Here is a 21,798-nt window from a genome sequence, read left to right as displayed (position 1 = left end):
CAAAAAGATCCTGGACACCTGGCGTTGCAATTACATCAGGTGGATAGAGGACTGTTATGAGCAGGGGAAACTAATGTCATTTGAACAATTCAGACATAAGTTATGGCTTATCAGACAAGATGTTCCACTGCTACCTCCATACAAGATCTTTCCTGCAGGACAAATTAGGTGCAACTATGCCCCTACCAGAGTGCAGCTACATAGAGACCACGATTCGAAGGGGGAAACACATGGAAGTTCATCTCGACAATGCATCTCCTTCTCCAAGTGGAGGGACCCAAATCTGGCCTTCACAAATCAAGGCAGAGGTGAGAATCGGACTTAGGAGTAGTGATTATTGAGCGGTGCTGGTCCAACTATGTCGGACCAATGTGACTGCAATCATCAACGGGCAGTACAGGCTGGTACAATACAATTTTCTGCACCAGCTGTACCTGGCACTGCAAAAACTGAACAGGTCGAAACCAGAATTATCAGATCAATATTTCAGATGCAGCATTGAGACAGGAACCTTTGTGCAAGCAATCTGGACATGTACTAAGGTGAGCCCCTTTTGAGTGGAGCTAGGTCAAATCCTAGGAAAAATTATAGGCAAAGAATTCCAACAAGACCCTGAGTTGTTCCTGTTGGGAAATATAATGGACTTAAGACTTACAATGAAACTGTCTAAATTCTAAATCCAATTCGTAATGATTGCAATGGCAGTGCCCAGGAAGTGCATAGTGGTTACCTGGAAATCCTACCCCTCCCCGAGCACTGCGCACTAGAACAAGGAAATGCAAAGTTGTGTTCCTCTGGAGAAGATCATTTACAATTTCAGGAAAAAAAATGATAATTTCAAAAAAAATTTTGCAACCATACTTAAATTCCATAGGAGCACAACTATAGGTGGAGCACTGTATCTCACCACCCTGCCTGCTCTGTCTACTCCTCAACTGCTTGGCGGGGCGGGGGGGGGGGGGGGGGGTGGTCCATCTCATCTCAAGCAGGTAAAGAGAAGAAAAGAAAGCAGACTGACCTGTGGCCGCTGTGTTGTGACAAACCCACAAAATCCCAGTTATGTGCTTCATGGCTTTGTTGTGAGTGTCCTTAGTGTCCTATGTAATTGTGGTTAGTTAAACATTAAGTGTTAAATCTGGGGGTTGGGGAGGAAGGGAGATAAAAAAAGAGAGCTTGAACTCTGCAGAAAACTGTATAAAATAGGTAATTGTAAACTGTAGTCAATGCCGGTTCCGTTATCGCCGACACTGAGAGCGTCGATAGCTGCCGGTTCCGTTATCGCCGACACTGAGAGCGTCGATAGCTGCCGGTTCCGTTATCGCCGACACTGAGAGCGTCGATAGCTGCCGGTTCCGTTATCGCCGACACTGAGAGCGTCGATAGCTGCCGGTTCCGTTATCGCCGACACTGAGAGCGTCGATAGCTGCCGGTTCCGTTATCGCCGACACTGAGAGCGTCGATAGCTGCCGGTTCCGTTATCGCCGACACTGAGAGCGTCGATAGCTGCCGGTTCCGTTATCGCCGACACTGAGAGCGTCGATAGCTGCCGGTTCCGTTATCGCCGACACTGAGAGCGTCGATAGCTGCCGGTTCCGTTATCGCCGACACTGAGAGCGTCGATAGCTGCCGGTTCCGTTATCGCCGACACTGAGAGCGTCGATAGCTGCCGGTTCCGTTATCGCCGACACTGAGAGCGTCGATAGCTGCCGGTTCCGTTATCGCCGACACTGAGAGCGTCGATAGCTGCCGGTTCCGTTATCGCCGACACTGAGAGCGTCGATAGCTGCCGGTTCCGTTATCGCCGACACTGAGAGCGTCGATAGCTGCCGGTTCCGTTATCGCCGACACTGAGAGCGTCGATAGCTGCCGGTTCCGTTATCGCCGACACTGAGAGCGTCGATAGCTGCCGGTTCCGTTATCGCCGACACTGAGAGCGTCGATAGCTGCCGGTTCCGTTATCGCCGACACTGATAGCGTCGATAACTGCCGGTTCCGTTATCGCCGACACTGATAGCGTCGATAACTGCCGGTTCCGTTATCGCCGACACTGATGGCGTCGATAACTGCCGGTTCCGTTATCGCCGACACTGATGGCGTCGATAACTGCCGGTTCCGTTATCGCCGACACTGATAGCGTCGATAACTGCCGGTTCCGTTATCGCCGACAATGATAATGTTGATAACTGTTTGAGTTCAAGTTTGGAAAATCATAAATAAAATATTCAAAAAATAGTATATTCCAGTGAGAAAAATAAGCTTTTGCAATGGTTAGATCAATATGGAAACAGAGAATTAGACATTCTTCGAAGAACTCAACTACGGAAAATGTAAGTGTTAACACATTTGTCAATTGCATTGTTTGAACTGTACATTGATTTTCAAAAGTTATTTTATACATACCACATCTCATGATTATTTTGAAAACTGAACCCTACAGGGCTAAAGCAATAATGGGAACACAGATATGTAATTAACAGACAGAAATTAGGAATAGTGTTCTGCCTGTTTTAATGATTGGAGGGAAATGAACTGCATATGAAGATTCAAGTTATAACCAAGACCTGCATGCAGTATTGCAATAACCCAACCACATATTCTGGGCATAATTTCCAAGTCTGCATCTGAAATGAAAGTGAAAATAACACAAAGCAGACATAAATAGCTACAAAATTCAGGAGGGCACAGATTGATCAAACAAACAGACAAGGGGCAAGGAACCTTCACATTGAAATAGGCACAAGGAGTTGCAGTAACATGAACTAAAGAAAAGATGTCAACAAAACCTTGTGCAGAGCCATAAAGTGAGCTCTTAGTTGAACTATCCCATCTAATTCAAGCCTTCTATCTTGCAGATTGATGGAATCCGAATAATCTGTCCAAATCAAAGTGGAAGTTTTGAGGATGTTCAACATTTTTTGATGTAGCTAATTGTTAGAAGGTGTGTGTTTATTTAGCTTTAAATTAATTGGCCAAGGAGCCAGCCAGGTGATGAGCAGGAACATTTCTATTCTTGCAGCAAGTTATGTCAGTCTTCATTTATTTATTGCTCATCTCTAAATCTTTACAGTCTTTATGGTAACAGCATTCTCACTCTTCAGCATTCCCTATTAACGGTACACAGTTTTGCCAGTTCTGATAGGTTTAAAGGGATGCTGATGGAAAGTCATTGATATAATTGCATGTTCCTGCAAGTCTCTTCTCTCCTTGTGGGGAATATGTAGCCAATTTAGGTACATATTCCCCCATAAATAGAGAAGAGTTGGATATGCCAAATTGGATATCATGAGACATTTGATTTGATTCTTAGTTTTGCATGCAGTCACTTTTAAGTAGAAAGATTACAAGTAAATGGGAAGCATTATTTTAAGTTCCATTCCAAGGTTAAAAACCTTGAAATGGAAATACGTCAGTGTTGCTTCATCGTCATAAGGGTGAAACTCATGCTCGCTTCGGCAGCACATATACTAAAATTGGAATGATACAGAGAAGATTAGCATGGCCCCTGCGCAAGGATGACACGCAAATTCGTGAAGCGTTCCATATTTTTAAAAGAAAAAAAAAGACTGAAACTCCTTACACAAGACCACTTGCACAGTGCTATTAGGTAACAGGAATACAGCAATTCAATAATGAGGTTTTCTCTTGAATTAGATGGGATAGTTCAACTAAGAGCTCACTTTATGGCTCTGCACAAGGTTTTGTTGACATCTTTTCTTTAGTTCATGTTACTGCAACTCCTTGTGCCAATTAGAAATGGGTATGAAATACCTACTGGCCTCACTAACAATGACTGCATCCCCAGAAGCTTTTAAAAATTAGTGATCTCCTAAAGCTATTTCAGAGCACAGCTAGGAATCCAGCATATAGGACTGGAATCACTTACAGTAACTGGCCCGAAGAGTTTGGCAGATTTCTTCATTTTAACAACATTTTAGTACCTCTTTGTTCACTATTCCAGCTACTATTATGGGATTTGAACTCTAATCTACGGAGTATGTCAAAACTTTTGGATGCCAAGTCCATTGGCAAAACCATGCAGTTGCCATAACCATGGTTTCCATTGGCCAACAACGATGGCTAAGTTTTTATTTAAATAAAGGAATTAGGCAAAGGCAGAACCTCAGATCTATGAGGTGTCACGAGGGATAATGGAGAGCTTTTGAAGGCATGATACATCACAATAAGCCTCAGCCTGTACTGCAAGTTTCCATGATTTCCTTTCCACATGAAGCTCTTGGAAAAACCACCCATGATAAACACTCCATCTGATCATTTTTTTTTTGGTGCAATATCACATAACTAAAATAGGTCTGTTAAAAATTGCTGTTTAAAAACAAGATATTGTTGCTACAAACAAATCCTTCCCATCCTCCAGACAATCCAGATCTCCTGCCAGAGGAAAAGAAGACAAACCTTTTGGTTGCTGAGATTCTTTCTGATCAGATCCTTCTGATTTTCCTCCAAGATATTAATATTTCTCCACTGCTTCATAGCTTCCACCTTCAGTTCATCATTCTCTTTGATTATTTTCATGCTTTTATCTGACATCTTCCCCAGCTGGTTACTAATGGACACATTTTCACGTATGGCTCTTTTTGTTGTTTCTGCCACTTGTTTCTTTGAAATTTGACGAAATTCTGCAGCTACGGTATTCACCCGTGCAATCATCTCCTTCTTTAATCTAAAGAAATAATGCAGTTGGCAACAGATATGGTTAGCCTATTTCTGTCAATCCAATTGGATTAGGACCTCAGTTTAGTGTTTCTTGCTCAAACCATGACATAGGGCTCAGGCCTAAAATATTGGTTTTAGATCTTTGCCTCCAGACACTGTGAGACCTGCTGTTTCTCCAACTTTTTTGTGTATTAACTACTGTTACAAGCCCAGAGGACCCCAAAACCCAGCAGCAATAGATATTCATCAAGGCAAATGGTTACTTAAGCAAAAGTTGCTTTTAATTATCTTTAAACATGAAAACAGGATCATACTTTAACTTACCACTATTAACTTAACTAAACTAACTTAACCCCCTTCTAATTCTAAGCGCAGATGTATGTAATGTGTATGTAAGTTCAGAAAAGTTCTTTGATTCACAGTCCAATCTCATTTCTCATTCCTCCAAGTTCACTGGTATCAGGCAATTCTTGTACTGTGCACAGAATTTAACATTTATGAATTTCACCAGGCTTTGGTGCTTGAAAGGTAAGTGGTTACCACTCTGGAAGATTCTTGTTGTTTTTCAGATAGAGCTTGGTTGTTCGCTGGACACAAACTGATCCCTTGTAATCAGCCACCATCTTGTCAAAGGAACTTGCCCCATCGGGGTTTTCCAGATAATTGCCTCTTTCTTTCAGGTCACCACAGTGTTCCTTTTTGTTTCCCTTATTTCAAGTGAAACATTAGGGAGCCAGCCATCTCCTCTTGTATGGATTAAAAGGGCTTTGACCAGGCTGAACTAAGAACTCACAACCAGTCTTCCAAATGTGGTTTTTCCACAAGCTTTCCAGCTTGTCCTGTTCCAGTCCCGGCTGCTGCTGCTGACTGTAAAACTGCAGAACTGAATTCACTCTCTCTGAGAAAAAGACTGTTTGACTCCATCTGCTTGCAAAACCACATGACCCTCTTGGAACAGCAATCTGCATTCCAGACAGCCTGTGGCTCCAAACTACTCCTCTGATCTCTTTCATCTGTTGCTTTTCAAAACAACAATCCATTAGTGAAGTCTCTTGGGCACTCCCCAAAGTTTTTGCAAAGGTCCCCAGGAGCCGTCTTGTCTGGCTTGAGCAGAGCTCCAGTATTTTAAATGAGATCTGTTTAGAAGTGTTTGTATGTGACCTATACTAAAAAAAAAACCTGCCCCAATTTATCTTCTAAAAACATATCTAAATATAATACACACAACATAATCTGTCACACTACAATCACAGCATCTGCAGACTTTGTTTCACTCAAAATTTTCCTACTGCCAGATCACTATCCAGTAAATCAATGATACACTTATGAAGATTAGCTTAAGATAGGACCAGTTTTAACTGTATTGTTTTACCTGCCCCAGTTATCATTTTGCAGTACAAAGTAATAATATACAGTTCCATAATGGGAGGCAGTATGTATATGCTCATAACAACTGAAATTGAACAACTTAGTTGGGTTCCTCTGTAAATGCCAGAGCATTCAAAATTGATACCAAGCAAATTGATTAAGTACAAGGAGACACAAAATTGGTTTGAAGACTCTTTGGGAAATATTAACTGTGATTAGCCATAGTCACGAGAGATACCTTTTCAATATGAAATAAAAAAACAGATAATCTTGGAAAAACTCAGCCAGTTAGGCAGATTCTGTGGAAAGAGAAAGTTGTAATCAGGTGTGTGACACTTCATCAGATGCTGCATGACCTGTTCAGTTTTCCCCTAGTTTTTCTACATTTTTTTTTAAACTTTAGATTTCTTGCTTTAGTAGTTTTCAACTTCCACTTTTACAAAATGCTATGGCAAGTTTCTCCAGGTCCTTAGCAGTCAAGCCAGTAGTGTTGAAGGAAATGGGCTGTGCAAGACTGCACTGGGAAAGTGACAAAAGTTAACATTGATTCAATTTTTAAATGAAGGCTTTAAATACTCATGGAAAACCAAAGGAATATAATATTCAGAAATTGCTCAAATACGATATTTTAATTTGCCTCAAGCAGTGGAAAACTTATGTTTCAAGCAACCAGTCAAAGCATCAATTGCACTTCGTACTATAATGAACTAACAACCCTTTTAATTTTTTGTTTGGGATTAAAGGGACTTTGTTAGCATTAACAAAGGAACAGCAATGGAAAATTCACCAGACAATGGTAAATTCAAAATAATGGTTTTTATTAAGCTATCAATAACATAACATTTCTTACTTATCTCTAAACTTAACTCTAAATGTAATCCCAGTATGTGCAAATGCAAAGACTGAGAGAGAGACAGAGCGAGAGCGAGAGATTAGAGTCCATCTCTGAAAAGTCAATTTTTAAACTTCAGCATCATTTTAGTCTTGCTTGAAGGTCTTAAATTCTTGGTTCAGAAATAATTATAAAGTGTTTTTAAACATCATATATTCAGGTCTCTTTACTCACAATTCTTGAGATATATTCTTTAAAATGTGACCATTTTTTGAGCTACCAATGTACCTCCTGTGAAAAGTAAAATACAATTCCTGTGTTCCCAGGATCAAATCTTTTTTACTGAAGACTTTGGAATCTGCTTTCCACACTAAGAATCTGCCCTCTTTTCAAAGAGACAGCGAATTTGGCTATTTTCTTCCATGATGAATTCACAAACCCAGAGAAGGGTTAAACAAAGTGGCCATACAAGAACAGACCCAGTAGAATTCTATACTCTTTTCCAAAGAGAAAGCAAAGAGGTCTTCCTTATTTCAAAAGCCACTTATTCTGTGTTCATCTCTTCTTAGAAGTAATACATAACAGCACCTGTAATTCAACCCTGTCTTCCACAAGGTTCCAACCCCAGTGTGTCACAGGGATTTTACTTCTATACTCTCCAAACTGAACTCTGTCTCTCATTTTGTTAATTTATTTCCAGCCCATTTCTCATGTCACAGGGTATGTGACATAATTTCTGTCTTCGAAGCTCATAAGATCTTTTGACACAAATGTGTTAGAAGCATTTAAAACCACTTATGTCTCCAAAAAGTCTGCTTTCCTCAGAACTAACATGGCCATGCATTTATACAGGTGCTACAGGTGCATCTATTGTTTCCAATTTCTCAAGAACCATCATAAATCCTTTTCATTTTTGAAAAAAATTATTTTATGTTATATGTATTAAAGATTATATACAAATATGATCGACAATATACCAAAATCAATACATGCTTTTTCTAACAATTTTCTCCCCTTCCCTCCTACCCACACCCTCTCACTCCAAATATTGTATTGTTTTGTAACCCATATTTATTTTTAGTTGATCAAATATCATTAAATTTCTCCCTTGATAACAATTTTTAATAGTTTTAATTCCTTAATTTGACCAATTAATAAAATTTATATTATTCAATGCAAGTGGGATCAGTTTATTTTATTAAAGGCATTCTAATTATACCATAATTTCTAATTCCCATCTGCACGTGAGCTTTGTGCCATATATTTAATCAAATGTTTTAATATTGGTGTATCTTTTTCTCCAATTAATAATTTATAATTAAATTTGTAATTTCACCTATTTTATTCATTTCTATGTTTATCCATCTACTTTCTCCCTCTTCAAAAAACAAAGAATTAAATCTTAATTGAGCAACTTTATAATAATACTCAAAATTTGGAAGTTGTAGATCTCCTGATTCAAATCTCCAAGTCAATTTTTCTATTGAAGCTCTAGACATTATGCCCTTCCACAACATTTTTTTTATAGACTTATTCAAATCTTCAAAAAAATTTCTGGGTACAACGATAGGTAAGGACTGGAAAAATATTCATTTTAATACAATTAAATTGACCAATTAATGTAATAGGCAAATCCATCCATTTCTTCAAATTGTCTTCAATTTTCTTAAAGGGCTATAATTAATTTCAAATAATTAATTTTTAGATCTTTTCAATACTTATTTCCAAATATTTAATTCCATTTCCAGGCCATTTAAATGTATATTTTGTTTACATTGTGGATAATCACCTGTAGTAAGAGGCATGATTTCACTCTTTTCCCCCAATTTATCTTGTAACCTGAAACTGCTCCAGGAACTGTCAGGGCAGCAGGGACGATCAATGGGGGCCGGCGAGGCAGTCCTCAGCAGGGGCAGTCAAGGACCATCAGGGTAGTCGGGACAGCAGGGACCGGTGGGGCAGTAGGGGGCGTCAGGGGGAAGCCAGTGCGGGGTGGGACAGCCACACCAGGCCACTTCAGCCTTCAGGGCCACTCTCTGTGGCTCAAAACATAGCAGAATAGTGCCCATCTTCCCTACCCATAATCCCCCACAAAGCTGGAACTGTTCTGGGAATCTTAGAGCGGTTTCAGCTGCATGGGGATTATGGGTAGGGAAGACGGACATTGCTCTCCCAGTATTTATGATGGGTGGTGCTACGGCACCAGTCGCCTCACCTCCGTCAGATCCGGAGAGTGCTACGAGGTGCCTCTGGATATGAATGGGACACTGGAGCTGCTGTCTGAAAGGTAAGTTCCCATTTTTCCATCCGCTCCGTAGCCAGTCTCAAGGCAGAAGCTCAACATGAAATGGCGTAATAACTATTCTCTTTGTGCCATGTGCCTTTTTCTGCAGACTTGAGAGATTTCCTGATAACAAGGAATAAATGTGTTTACCTGTCTTTGTCTACCACTGCTCTCCTCTCCAAGTTGTAAATAATGTCACTGTGTGCTTCTTCTTGTTGCTTTAACTGTTGTTCAAGGACAGCAAATTTTGCCATCAAATCATCCTTTTGAACTCTAAATTCCTCTAGTGCATCAAGCTTTCCAGCTGCAAAACAAAACACTAAAAATCAGCACTCTTGAAAATAAATTCCATCACAACACAATATTGTGGTACTTCTGCACATTTCCTTTTTTAATATATTTTGAAGAGTATACTGAGTGCAACGTGGACCCTCTCGGTTAAAAAAAAGCAACTAGAGAAAGACCACTAATTTTACATCCCTTTGCTAAAATGTTAGGGCAGATTGCTCTTCTGCTATTTTAATTATAGTACATGCTATTGTTCTGTATCGGATGACACTGAAATTTCCACCTAAAATGTTGGATTTGAGCGATATCCTTTGAATAAGATGACCCCAAATCTGGCACTTACTGCTGATCAGTGGAGTCTATTAAAAGCAAATCACAATATTTTAAATAACAAATTATAATTTAAAGCTTTCAATTTTATTTGCACATTTTAAAATAAACCTCCAACAGTTCCTGAAACAGGCCATTTAAAGCCCGTACAGAGCTGACAGAAGTGGAACAAGGCGAAAATAATTAACTGCCATGTGAGTTTCCATGGGAGCCACCAGGAAGATGGCAGCATTGATGTGATTTTGTAAAAACACAATGCTGGAGAAACTCAGCAGTTCAAACAACATCCTTTGTATATCAAAGATAAAAATACTTAACTGACATTTTGGGCTTGAGCATCAGGTATTAATCAAGGTATGAATTTTAGACTCTTTGTATTGGACAACGCTTGACTTTTAAGGTGAAAAATTTAAGTTTGGATCATCCTATACAACAGCATATACGATAAGAGTGGTGCAGCTGGAGACTTCACAACCAATGAGCCTCAGAATTGGGGAAAGGGCTACAGGTTGGCAATCTACAACGGATATGAGAAAAAAAACACTGACAATTATTTTATGCAAAAAGTTGTAAAGATTGAAATTCTGCACCTCAAACCATACAGTATACAAGGCTGATATTAATTTTTTTTTGGTGCATAGGACTCAAGGAAAATATGGGGCCCAGGTATTGAGGTCAGCATCCTCCCATGATCTTGCTGGACAACAGAGCAAACTCAAGGGGGCACATGACCTACTCCTGCTCCTTTTTTTAAATGGTCTTGTTTCATCCCAAGTTTTCAATGAGATGGAACAAATCATAAGTATTTCTCAGTTCTTACATATATAGCCCAAACCATGGAGATTCTGCAAATTTCAAAAGCATAAAGCAGGCAAGTATTAATTTCTGACTGAGTTTTCAAGCAAGCCAATTCTATTACTTAACTGAAGTCTCATCCTTTTGCATCTTTGTCTCCCCTTGTGTGCTTGGTGACTAATATTGAAGTACTTTCAAGTTTATTTTTAACCCATCTAGAATTTTGAAGAAATAATCAGTAAATGCTGTTCTACCATTTAAAAAATAAATTGTGGTTCATCCTGTAAACAATTCAAGATCAATTTTAATGAAGATTATTTATTAGAGAAATTAAGGAATTTTCTATCTTCTTTGAAGCTAATGGACATTTTGTATTTTCATGGATAAAAATAAAACTATTTACAGCATAAACCTGCATTTATGTAACATTTTTAATATGAGAGTTTTTCTTCAGAAAAACATTCTCAAGATAAGGATAGTGGTCAGTTAATGTACACATTTAGGAATGTGAAGATGCAGAAGGATTTAGACAGGGAAAACAAGGTTATGAACTTAGGGAGCAGACCATTCTGGTGAATGCTATAGGAACACAATGTTTGTGGAGAAGAGGAGGGAATAACTTTTCAAAAGGCAGAGGAAAGACCCTACTCTTCTAGGGAAGATAAAGAACAAGTTTAGTTAGGAATAAAAGTGAAACCTTCAACTTAATACCACCTGAGGAGTCACGTGATGGAGTAGTGGCCGGACGGTGAACTCCAGCCCTCTCCAGAAAAGTCGGGAAAAACAAGAGAAAATACAAAGGCACAGAAATAAAAGTTAAAGAAAAGTGAGTATAAAGGTGGAAAGAAGATGGCGACAAAAAAGAAAAATCAAAATCAACGGTAAGAAGAGAGGAAGAGAAGACAACGGAGGAAGAAAGAGAAGGCCTTACCTGTCCGAAGAGGCCCGATGTGGAGAGAGAAGCCCGCTTCCTCAGGTCGGTAGAAATAGGACTACAAAAATAGCTCGCAGAGCCGAGTAAAAGTGCGCAACTCCTCGCGCATGCGCGATGCGCGACTCCTCGCGCATGCGTGATGCGCATGAAAAAAAACACACCGACGGAAGGGGGGACCAGCTGGGGAGTCGATCTCCACACCCGGCAACGACAGCTGCAGAACACCTGCAGCAAGAAGAGACCACAGAAGACAATGGAAACAAGAAAGAAGAGAAGAAAAGGGCAACAAAGAAACAACAGATGGCCAACCCAGAGGAAGAAGAAGAGGAAGAGTACAGTGAATTAGAAGAAGGGAAAGGCAAGGTAAAGGATATACTTTCTCTTGTTAGAGGATACATGGAGTCATTTAAAGAATGGCAAACACAGGAATTTAATGATTTAAGAAGAAGAATAAACAACACAGAAGAGAAAGTGAATAAAATAGATATGACCTTAACAGAAATGGGAAAGAAAATGGACAAGATGGAAGAGCGGGCAGTAGCAGCAGAAATGGAGGTAGAAGACTTAAAAAAGAAATTGGAGGAATCTAATAAAAAAACTAAAGAGACACAAGACCTACTAGCTCAAAAAATAGATATAATGGAAAATTATAACAGAAGAAATAACATAAAGATAGTGGGCCTGAAGGAAGATGAAGAAGGCAAGAATATGAGGGAGTTTATAAAAGAGTGGATCCCTAAGACCCTAGGATGTCCAGAACTACAGCAAGAAATGTAAATAGAAAGGGCACATAGAGCATTGGCCTTTAAACCACAACCACAACAAAAACCAAGATCTATTTTAGTAAAATTCCTAAGATATACTACAAGAGAAAAGGTACTGGAGAAGACAATGGAAAAAGTAAGAGAGGGCAACAAACCACTGGAGTATAAAGGGCAAAAAATCTTCATTTATCCAGATATAAGTTTTGAACTCCTAAAGAAGAGAAAAGAGTTCAATACAGCAAAGGCGATTTTATGGAAGAAAGGGTATAAATTTATACTAAAGCATCCAGCGGTATTGAAAATATTTATTCCAGGACAACAAAACAGACTATTCTCGGATCCAGAAGAAGCACGAAAATTTGCAGAACAATTACAAAAATAGACTGAGGGAGGAAGACGGGTAATGAGAGTAAAAATGATCACAATTGATATGTATGTGGGTAAAGACAAAAATAGACTGAGGGATGAAGACGGGTAATGAGAGTAAAAATGATCACGATTGATATGTATGCGGGTAAAGAGGTATAAGAGTGAATAGAGACAATGTGCATACGTGAATGTATCTGTACTTAGAGGAAAATATAGATAGTATAGACAAGAATTAATAAGGGAAGGTAATGGAATAGAGAGAATAAGGAGGGAATTAAAAGAGTGACCTTTGTGACATATGAAAAGTGAAATCTTTTCTGGGGGGGGGCTGGGTGGGGGGGAAATAGCGGTCACTGCAAAATCAGTTGACGCTTGCGAGTGGATTCGCAAATCCAAATGGAGAGGGGAGATGTGGTTGTCCGACAAGGGATAAAGGACAACTCAGGAGGGGAAGGGGAGATTGGGGATAAAGAAGATAGAAATAGGAGAATAAGGAAAATGTTGGATGTTGTAGGAATGTTGTCTTATAAAGAGTTGAAAATAAGAAAACAGAAATGGAAAAGGAGGAAAGGTAATGATGGAAAAACGGAAAGAGAAGATAAACAAAATATAAAATGGCTACGCTGAACTATATGACTTTAAATATTAATGGAATACATAACCAAATTAAAAGGAAGAAACTACTAAATTTACTGAAAAAGGAAAAATTGATATAGCATTTGTCCAAGAAACACACTTAACTGAAATGGAGCACAAGAAATTAAAGAGAGATTGGGTAGGACATGTAACAGCAGCATCATATAATTCAAAAGCAAGAGGAGTGGCTATATTAATTAGTAAAAAGGTGCCATTTAAAATAGAAGAGGAAATAATAGATCCAGCAGGGAGATATGTTATGATAAAATGTCAGATATATTCAGAGTTTTGGAATCTACTTAATATATATTCACCTAACGAAGAAGATCAAAAGTTTATGCAAGATATCTTTTTGAAGGTAGCTAATACGCAAGGGAACATACTAATAGGAGGGGATTTCAACCTGAATTTGGATCCAAATATGGATAAAACGGGGAAAAAAATTAACAGGAAGAACAAAGTAACCAAATTTATAATTAAATCAATGCAAGAAATGAAACTTTTGGATATATGGAGGAAACAAAACCCAAAAGAAAAGGAATACTCATACTACTCGGCAAGACATAAAACATACTCAAGAATAGACCTATTTTTGTTATCAGCTAGTATGCAGGATAGAGTAAGAAAAACAGAATATAAAGCTAGAATACTATCGGACCATTCACCCTTAATATTGACAGTAAAGCTAGAGGACATCCCTCCAAGAACGTATAGATGGAGATTAAACCCCATGCTACGTAAAAGACAGGATTTTAGAGAATTTATTGAAAAACAATTAAAAATGTATTTTGAAGTAAATACGGAATCAGTGGAAGATAAGTTTATACTATGGGACGCAATGAAAGCATTCATTAGAGGGCAAATAATAAGTTATGTAACCAAGATGAAGAAGGACTATAATCAGGAAACAGAGCAGTTGGAAAGGGAAATAGTAAACATAGAAAAAAAATTAGCAATGAAGGAAGATACAACTAAAAGAAGAGAATTGGCGGATAAAAAAATAAAATATGAAACATTACAAACATATAAGGTAGAGAAGAATATAATGAAGACAAAACAGAAATATTATGAACTAGGTGAAAAAACGCACAAAATCCTAGCATGGCAGCTTAAGACAGAGCAAGCTAAGAAAATGGTATTGGCATCAAGGAAAAAAGACAAACAAATTACATATAATCCAAAAGAAATTAAGGAAAACTTTAGAGAATTCTATGAACAATTATACCGAACTGAAAACGAAGGGAAAGAAGGGAAAATAGATGAATTTTTGACTAAAATTGAACTACCAAAACTACAAATAGAGGAACAAAATAAATTAACAGAACCATTTGGAATAGTAGAAATACAAGAGATAATAAAAAAATTACCAAATAATAAGACACCAGGAGAGGATGGATTTCCAATAGAATTCTACAAAACATTTAAAGACTTATTAATACCGCCCCTCCTGGATGTAATCAACCAGATTGATGAGACACAAAACTTACCAGATTCATGTAAAACAGCAATAATTACAGTAATACTAAAACAAGGGAAAGATCCACTCTCACCAGCGTCATATAGACCAATATCTTTGCTAAACACAGATTATAAGATAATAGCTAAACTATTAGCAAACAGATTAGCAGAACAGGTACCGAAAATGGTAAATTTAGACCAAACTGGATTTATCAAAAAAAGACGCACAACAGACAATATTTGTAAATTTATTAACTTAATTCATGCAGTAGAAGGGAATAAAGCACCTATAGTAGCAGTTGCTTTAGACGCAGAGAAGGCCTTCGACAAAGTAGAATGGAATTATTTGTTCAAAGTATTGCAAAAATTCAGTTTACCGGAGAAGTATATTAAATGGATTAAAGCATATTAATTGGATTAAAGCATTATATAAGGGACCGTTAGCGAAAGTGACAGTAAATGGACATGTATCAAAGCAATTTAATTTAAGCAGGTCAACGCGGCAGGGATGCCCACTATCACCTTTATTGTTTGCGCTAGCTATAGAACCACTAGCAGAATTGATAAGAATAGATAATAATATAAAAGGAATAAAAATAAAAGACAGGGAATATAAAATCAGTCTATTTGCGGATGATGTTATAGTGTACTTAACAGAACCAGAACTATCAATAAAAGAATTATATAAGAAATTGAAGGAATATGGAGAAGTGTCGGGTTACAAGATAAACGTAAATAAAAGTGAAGCAATGCCTATGAATAATGCGGATTTCTCAAAATTTAAGAAGGAATCTCCATTCAGATGGCAAATGCAGGCAATAAGATACCTAGGTGTACAAATAAACAAAAATCTAGGCCAATTATATAAACTCAATTACAATCCACTAATGAAAAAATTACAGGACGATTTAGAGCATTGGAAAGATCTACCACTAACACTGATAGGAAGGATAAACTGTATTAAAATGAACATTTTTCCAAGGATACTATACTTATTTCAGGCATTGCCAATACAACTGACAGAAAAATTCTTCAAAGAGTTAAAGAAAATAATAAGGAAATTTTTATGGAGAGGGGGGAAACCGAGGATAGCACTAGATAAATTAACAGAATGGTATAAACAAGGAGGCTTACAATTGCCAAACTTCAAAAATTATTACAGAGCCGCACAATTAAAATACCTATCAGATTTTTATCAAACAAGGGAAAAACCAGACTGGACGAGATTAGAATTATATAAAATAGGGGAAAAGACACCTGAACACATATTATATAAATGGGACGAAAAATTGGTACAACATAGAACTTCTCCAGTATTACATCATCTCCTCAATATTTGGAAGAAGATTCATGTAGAAAGAAATAAAATAAATTATCAATTACCAAAACTAATATTGACGCAAAATAAGCTACTCCCTTTTACAATAGACAACCTTTCCTTTAGAAAATGGGGAAAAAAAAGGGATTAAAAGAATAGAAAATTGTTTTTCAGGAAGTAGATTCTTATCCTTTGAACAAATGAGAGATAAGTACAATATAACTGGAGATACAGCGCTGGCATATTACCAACTGAGATCCTACTTGAAAGATAAATTAGGAAGCAATTTGAGTTTACCAGAGGGAAGTAACCTTGAATATGTGATTACAGATACAATGTTAATCAAAAGATTTATAACAAACGTGTATATTAAACTGCAAGAAAAGGAGAATGAGGAAACAAATGGTAAAACTAAACAAAAATGGGAACAAGATTTAAATATAAAGATAAAAACGGAAACATGGGAGAAATTATGTTCTGGAACGATGAGAAATACAATAAATACGAGGCTACGTATGATACAATATAATTGGTTACACAGACTATACATTACACCGCAAAAGTTAAATAAATGGGACCCAACAGTATCTGATAGATGTTTTCGATGTAAAAAAGAAATGGGAACAACAATTCATGCAATCTGGACATGTGAGAGAGTAGAAAAATTTTGGGATGATCTCAGTCAGATATTAAATAAAATAACAGAAAACAATATACCAAAGAATCCAGAGATCTTTCTCCTAAGTAACATAACAAACAAAGAATTTGGAATTGATTTGGAGGATGCACAAAAAAGATTTGTTAAGATAGCCCTAGCCGTAGCAAAAAAATGTATTATGTCAACCTGGAAATTGGAAGATAATTTGAAAATACAACAATGGTATATAGAAATGAATAAATGTATTCCATTAGAAAAAATAACATATAGTTTAAGAAATAATATTGAAATATTCGAACAAGTATGGGAGCCTTACATTAAATACAATAGCGAAAACCTACCGGGAACAAACATTACCTAAGTTGATGGAAGGAGAAGGAAAGAAAAGAATGGACTCAGTAGAATTTCTGGTGTATTTTTGTTGAATGACAACATTGTCTGACTGGCTTAATGCAACCTAGATTGTATACCTAAAATGGATGAGGGGGGGGGGGGTGGGGGGGTGGCTTGGGAGGAGGGGGGGGGGGGGAGAAAAAGTCACTGTATATGTGTGAAAAAGAAAAAGTGTATATCATGGCTAATGTGATTTATGGTGTGAAAAATAAAAAATTAAAAAAAAACTAAAAAAAAAACTTAATACCACCTAACATAATGCATTAAAAATTATAAAAGTCTAAGATGACAAGAGCTTTTCATTCACATTGCAATTATCACAATGGCAAGCAAAAAAAAACTTCTATTTCAACTCTTAACAATACAACTAAAGATTATTCCTGAAAATACCCACACAAAGTCATAAAATTTAAAATAAACAATCTCCTTATTTTCTGTACCCAAAATCATATTCTCTGATGTGAGTTGATCCTTAGTTTCCTGAAACTCTTGGCGCAATTGTGACAGCTGCGATTCATAGGTCCCCTTCTCATTTTCCTTGGCTTGCATCAAACCAACCATCTTGTCATTTAGATCAGCAATCTCATCATTTCTCTGATTCAGCCCCTTCTTCAGGTAGGCAATAACATCTTGCAAGTCTTTGGTCAATTGTTCTTGCTTTTCATCAGAATCAATCTTTGTCACTTCCAGTTCATCCAGTCTCCGTTGGTACCTTAATGTTGATGTGCATTAATTAAAATTGATACAAAGAATGCATTTTATGTATTTTACTGTTATTCTTTGAATGTGTTATTCAGAAAAAAAAAATTAAAGGACTTAAATTTTCTGGTAATTAAATCAAATCTACTTATCCTACAATATTATTATCCTGAAGCATTAGTTTATTAGAACTTCCCATGAGCACAAATGAATGCTTTGGTGCTAATCAATACCTTTTGATCTTTCATACTAATAGTTCTGAGGATAGGCAATAAGCATTATTAATATTACCAAGTTTGGTTTCCACCAAACACCCAAACACTTGCAATTTTCAGCACGAGACATGGTGTGACACTGCACAGAACAGAAACATAGCCAGAATATGCTGTGGTCAATAATTCGTAAAATTTGTCATCACAGCAACTTCTTTAGCAGCTGGTAAACTTCCTATCTTTATCTATAAACACCCATCACTGACAAAACAAAACTTTATACTTCCAGCATAACTGTTTATAAAAGTTTCCATGTTCACTAAATCTCAAGTCAAAGCTGCAAAAGAAGTTGACATTACATTCACAGCAATCTGTGGTCACTTGAGTCTGCCCTGCATATCTAAAACATAATTTGCAATTAACCCCTAATTCCCAGACATACAGATATAGAAACATTTTGTTTCTTCACAAACATTTAGCAAGTCTGGCAGCAGATGAAAATATAATGTTGACCAACCTGTTGAGAATTTCCATGATTGATTTAAAAAAAATAAATTGAAAAAACAATAATTTTAAGCATTAGACTAATCCTATCTAAAGGATCCAATTAGATGGAGGGGAGAAGTAAGTGGCTGAAGAACCAAAGAAAATGACAAATAGGAAACCAAATTCAGTCAGAGACCAAAATAAAATAATCCTGCTAATATTCTTCAGGCCAGGGAGCATCAGTAGAGGTCAAATCAACATTTCAGTTTGATGATGTTTCAGGGAGGGCCTTTCAATTAAAGCCAAATGGACTGGAGATGCAAATTAGTTAATAAAACAGTGGTGTGTGACAGATTATGTTATATTTTACATTGTATATAAAACTGAGGTCCTCTATCAGCCAGCTCCCCACCATGACTACCAGCCCCCCCACATCTCCATCGGGCACACAAAACTCAAAACGGTCAACCTGTTTACCTATCTCGGCTGCACCATTTCATCAGATGCAAGGATCGACAACGAGATAGACAACAGACTCGCCAAGGCAAATAGCGCCTTTGGAAGACTACACAAAAGAGTCTGGAAAAACAACCAACTGAAAAACCTCACAAAGATAAGCGTATACAGAGCTGCCCACACTCCTGTTCGGCATCACCTACGGCTCCTAGAACTCTTCCACCAGCGTTGTCTCCGCTCCATCCTCAACATTCATTGGAGCGACTTCATCCCTAACATCGAAGTACTTGAGATGGCAGAGGCCGACAGCATCGAATCCACGCTGCTGAAGATCCAACTGCGCTGGGTAGGTCACGTCTCCAGAATGGAGGACCATCGCCTTCCCAAGATCGTGTTATATGGCGAGCTCTCCACTGGCCACCGTGACAGAGGTGCACCAAAGAAGAGGTACAAGGACTGCCTAAAGAAATCTATTGGTGCCTGCCACATTGACCACCGCCAGTGGGCTGATATCGCCTCAAACCGTGCATCTTGGCGCCTCACAGTTCGGCGGGCAGTAACCGCCTTTGAAGAAGACCGCAGAGCCCACCTCACTGACAAAAGACAAAGGAGGAAAAACCCAACACCCAACCCACTAATTTTCCCCTGCAACCGTGTCTGCCTGTCCCGCATCGGACTTGTCAGCCACAAACGAGCCTGCAGCTGACGTGGACATTTACCCCCTCCATAAATCTTCGTCCGCGAAGCCAAGCCAAAGAAAGAAGATATGTTTTAAAGAAGATCAATTATGGCAGTTTTTTTTTTAGGTCTCACACACACACACACACACACACACACTGAAGGTGCTCATTGGACATGCTGTGGAGTAATGGATTAATGTTTTGGAAAGCAACATATGAATGGACTCGGAAGATTGGGTCCAGTGCTGCAGTTTGCTGTTCTAAGAGGTTCATGTGGTTTTCTCTGAGTGAGAGGGAGAGAGAGAGAGAGAGGATTCAGTTCTACTGTTCAGCAGCAGCAGCTGGGACTGGAACATAACAAGCTGGCAAGCTTGTGGAAAAACCCCATTTTGATGATGGGTTGTGAGTTCTTAGTTCAGCCTCTTCAAAGCCCTTGTAGTCCATACAAGAGGAGATGACTGGCTGTATAATGTTTCACTTGAAATAAGGGGAAAAAAAGGAATTCTGTGGTGACCTGGAGGAAAGAGGTTATCATCTGGATAACCCTGAAGGGTTAAGTTTCTTCGGCAAGACATTGAACTGACTGATCAGAAGGAATCAGTTGTGGGGGCTCCAATGAGCAACAAATATCTCTCTGAAAACCAACAAGAACCTTCCTGAGCAGTAACCATTTTACCTTTTAAGCACCAAAGCCTGGTGAACTTTATAAATGTTAAATTCTGTGCACAGTATAAGAATTGCCTGATACCAGTGAACTTGGAAAAGTGAGTAGTGAAATTGGACTGTGAATCAAAGAACTTTTCTGAACTTACACACACATTACATACACATGTGCTTAGAATTATGGTAGAATTTGATCCTGTTTTCATGTTTAAAGATAATGAAAAGTAACATTTTAAGTAACCATTTGTCTTGGTGAATTTCTATTGCTGCTAGGTTTTGGTGTCCTTTGGGCTCGTAAAATTTGGGGGATCGTCCTTTAGGATTGAAAATTAGAGTTTTGGGATCTTAAACTTTTGGAGTTTTTGTGATTTATTAGTTAATTGGTTTTTACAAGCTAACTTAAAGCTTGTCTATGTGCAAAACAGCAGCAATGGATGTTAGTACTATTTTGTCACAATCATCACCTGCGGAGCTGCAGAGCAAAAAAGGAACTGGGTCATTGCTAAGGCATTAAAGCGGACTGAAGTCAAGCATTGGATGAGGAAAATACAAATACAGAGGATTATAATGAAATATTATATAAGATGATGGAAAATATGTTGAGAAAGGCAGAAAATTTTCTGGAGGATAGATCTGTTGAATTGTAATTGGAATTGGAGAAATTGAGGGTGGAAGAAGAAAAAGAGAAATGGAACTTTGAGTTGCAGAAACAACAAAATGAGCAAAAGAGGATGAAAAACGAAGAATACATGAGGCAGAGGAAGCCGAAAAACTAAGAGAGGAGGACGAAACGGAGGATATACGAGTTAGAGTAGCTGAAAAATGGAGGGAGGATGATGAAAGACGAAGAAAATATGACTAGGAACAGATCAAAAGAAACAGAGGTTTTGTTACAAGCCCAGAGGATCCCAAAACCCAGCAGCAATAGATATTCACCAAGACAAATGGTTACTTAAACAAAAATTGCTTTTAATTATCTTTAAACATAAAAACAGGATCAAACTTCAACTTATCACGATTAACTTAACTAACCTAACTTAACCCCCTTCTAATTCTAACCGCACATGTATGTAATCAGTGTGTAAGTTTAGAAAAGTTTTTTGATTCACAGTCCAATCTCACTTCTCATTCCTCCAAGTTCACTGGTTGCAGGCAATTCTTATACTGTGCACAGAATTTATGAAGTTCACCAGGCTTTGGTGCTTGAAAGGTAAATGATTACCGCTCAGGAAGGTTCTTGTCAGTTTTCAGAGAGAGATTTATTGTTTGCTGGATACCCACAACTGACTCCTTGTAATTAGCCACTTCAGTGTCTTGCCGAAGAAACGTGCCCCATCAGGGTTTTCCAGATGATAACCTCTTTCTTTCAGGTCACCACAGAGTTCCTTTTTGTTTCTTTTATTTCCAGTGAAACATTAGGCAGCCAGTCCTCTCCTCTTGCACCCTCAATTTCTCCAACTCCAATTCCAATTCAAAAGATCTATCCTCTGGAAAATCATCC

The 21,798-nt window shown here is 37.9% G+C and overlaps 1 protein-coding gene and 1 non-coding gene across 2 annotated transcripts in view; one reads left to right on the top strand and one right to left on the bottom strand.

The window, feature by feature from the left end:
- Window positions 1-21,798, bottom strand: part of cfap157 (cilia and flagella associated protein 157) — a 43,690-nt gene that overhangs the window by 18,656 nt on the left and 3,236 nt on the right. Inside the window, exons 2-4 of the mRNA XM_069885742.1 lie at window positions 17,542-17,813; window positions 9,309-9,462; window positions 4,414-4,681 (exon numbers count right to left, since the gene is read on the bottom strand). Of these exons, the coding sequence (XP_069741843.1) occupies window positions 4,414-4,681; window positions 9,309-9,462; window positions 17,542-17,813 (694 nt within the window). The remainder of the gene's footprint in view (window positions 1-4,413; window positions 4,682-9,308; window positions 9,463-17,541; window positions 17,814-21,798) is intronic.
- LOC138752096 (U6 spliceosomal RNA) lies at window positions 3,441-3,547 on the top strand. The gene has a single exon (XR_011350370.1). It is a non-coding gene; the product is annotated as a U6 spliceosomal RNA (small nuclear RNA).

The sequence above is a fragment of the Narcine bancroftii genome, chromosome 1 (genome assembly GCF_036971445.1).
Source record: "Narcine bancroftii isolate sNarBan1 chromosome 1, sNarBan1.hap1, whole genome shotgun sequence".
In the NCBI taxonomy this organism is placed as follows: domain Eukaryota; kingdom Metazoa; phylum Chordata; class Chondrichthyes; order Torpediniformes; family Narcinidae; genus Narcine; species Narcine bancroftii.
The sequence above is the reverse complement of the archived record's forward strand: the minus strand, read 5'-3'. Positions and strand labels throughout refer to the sequence as shown.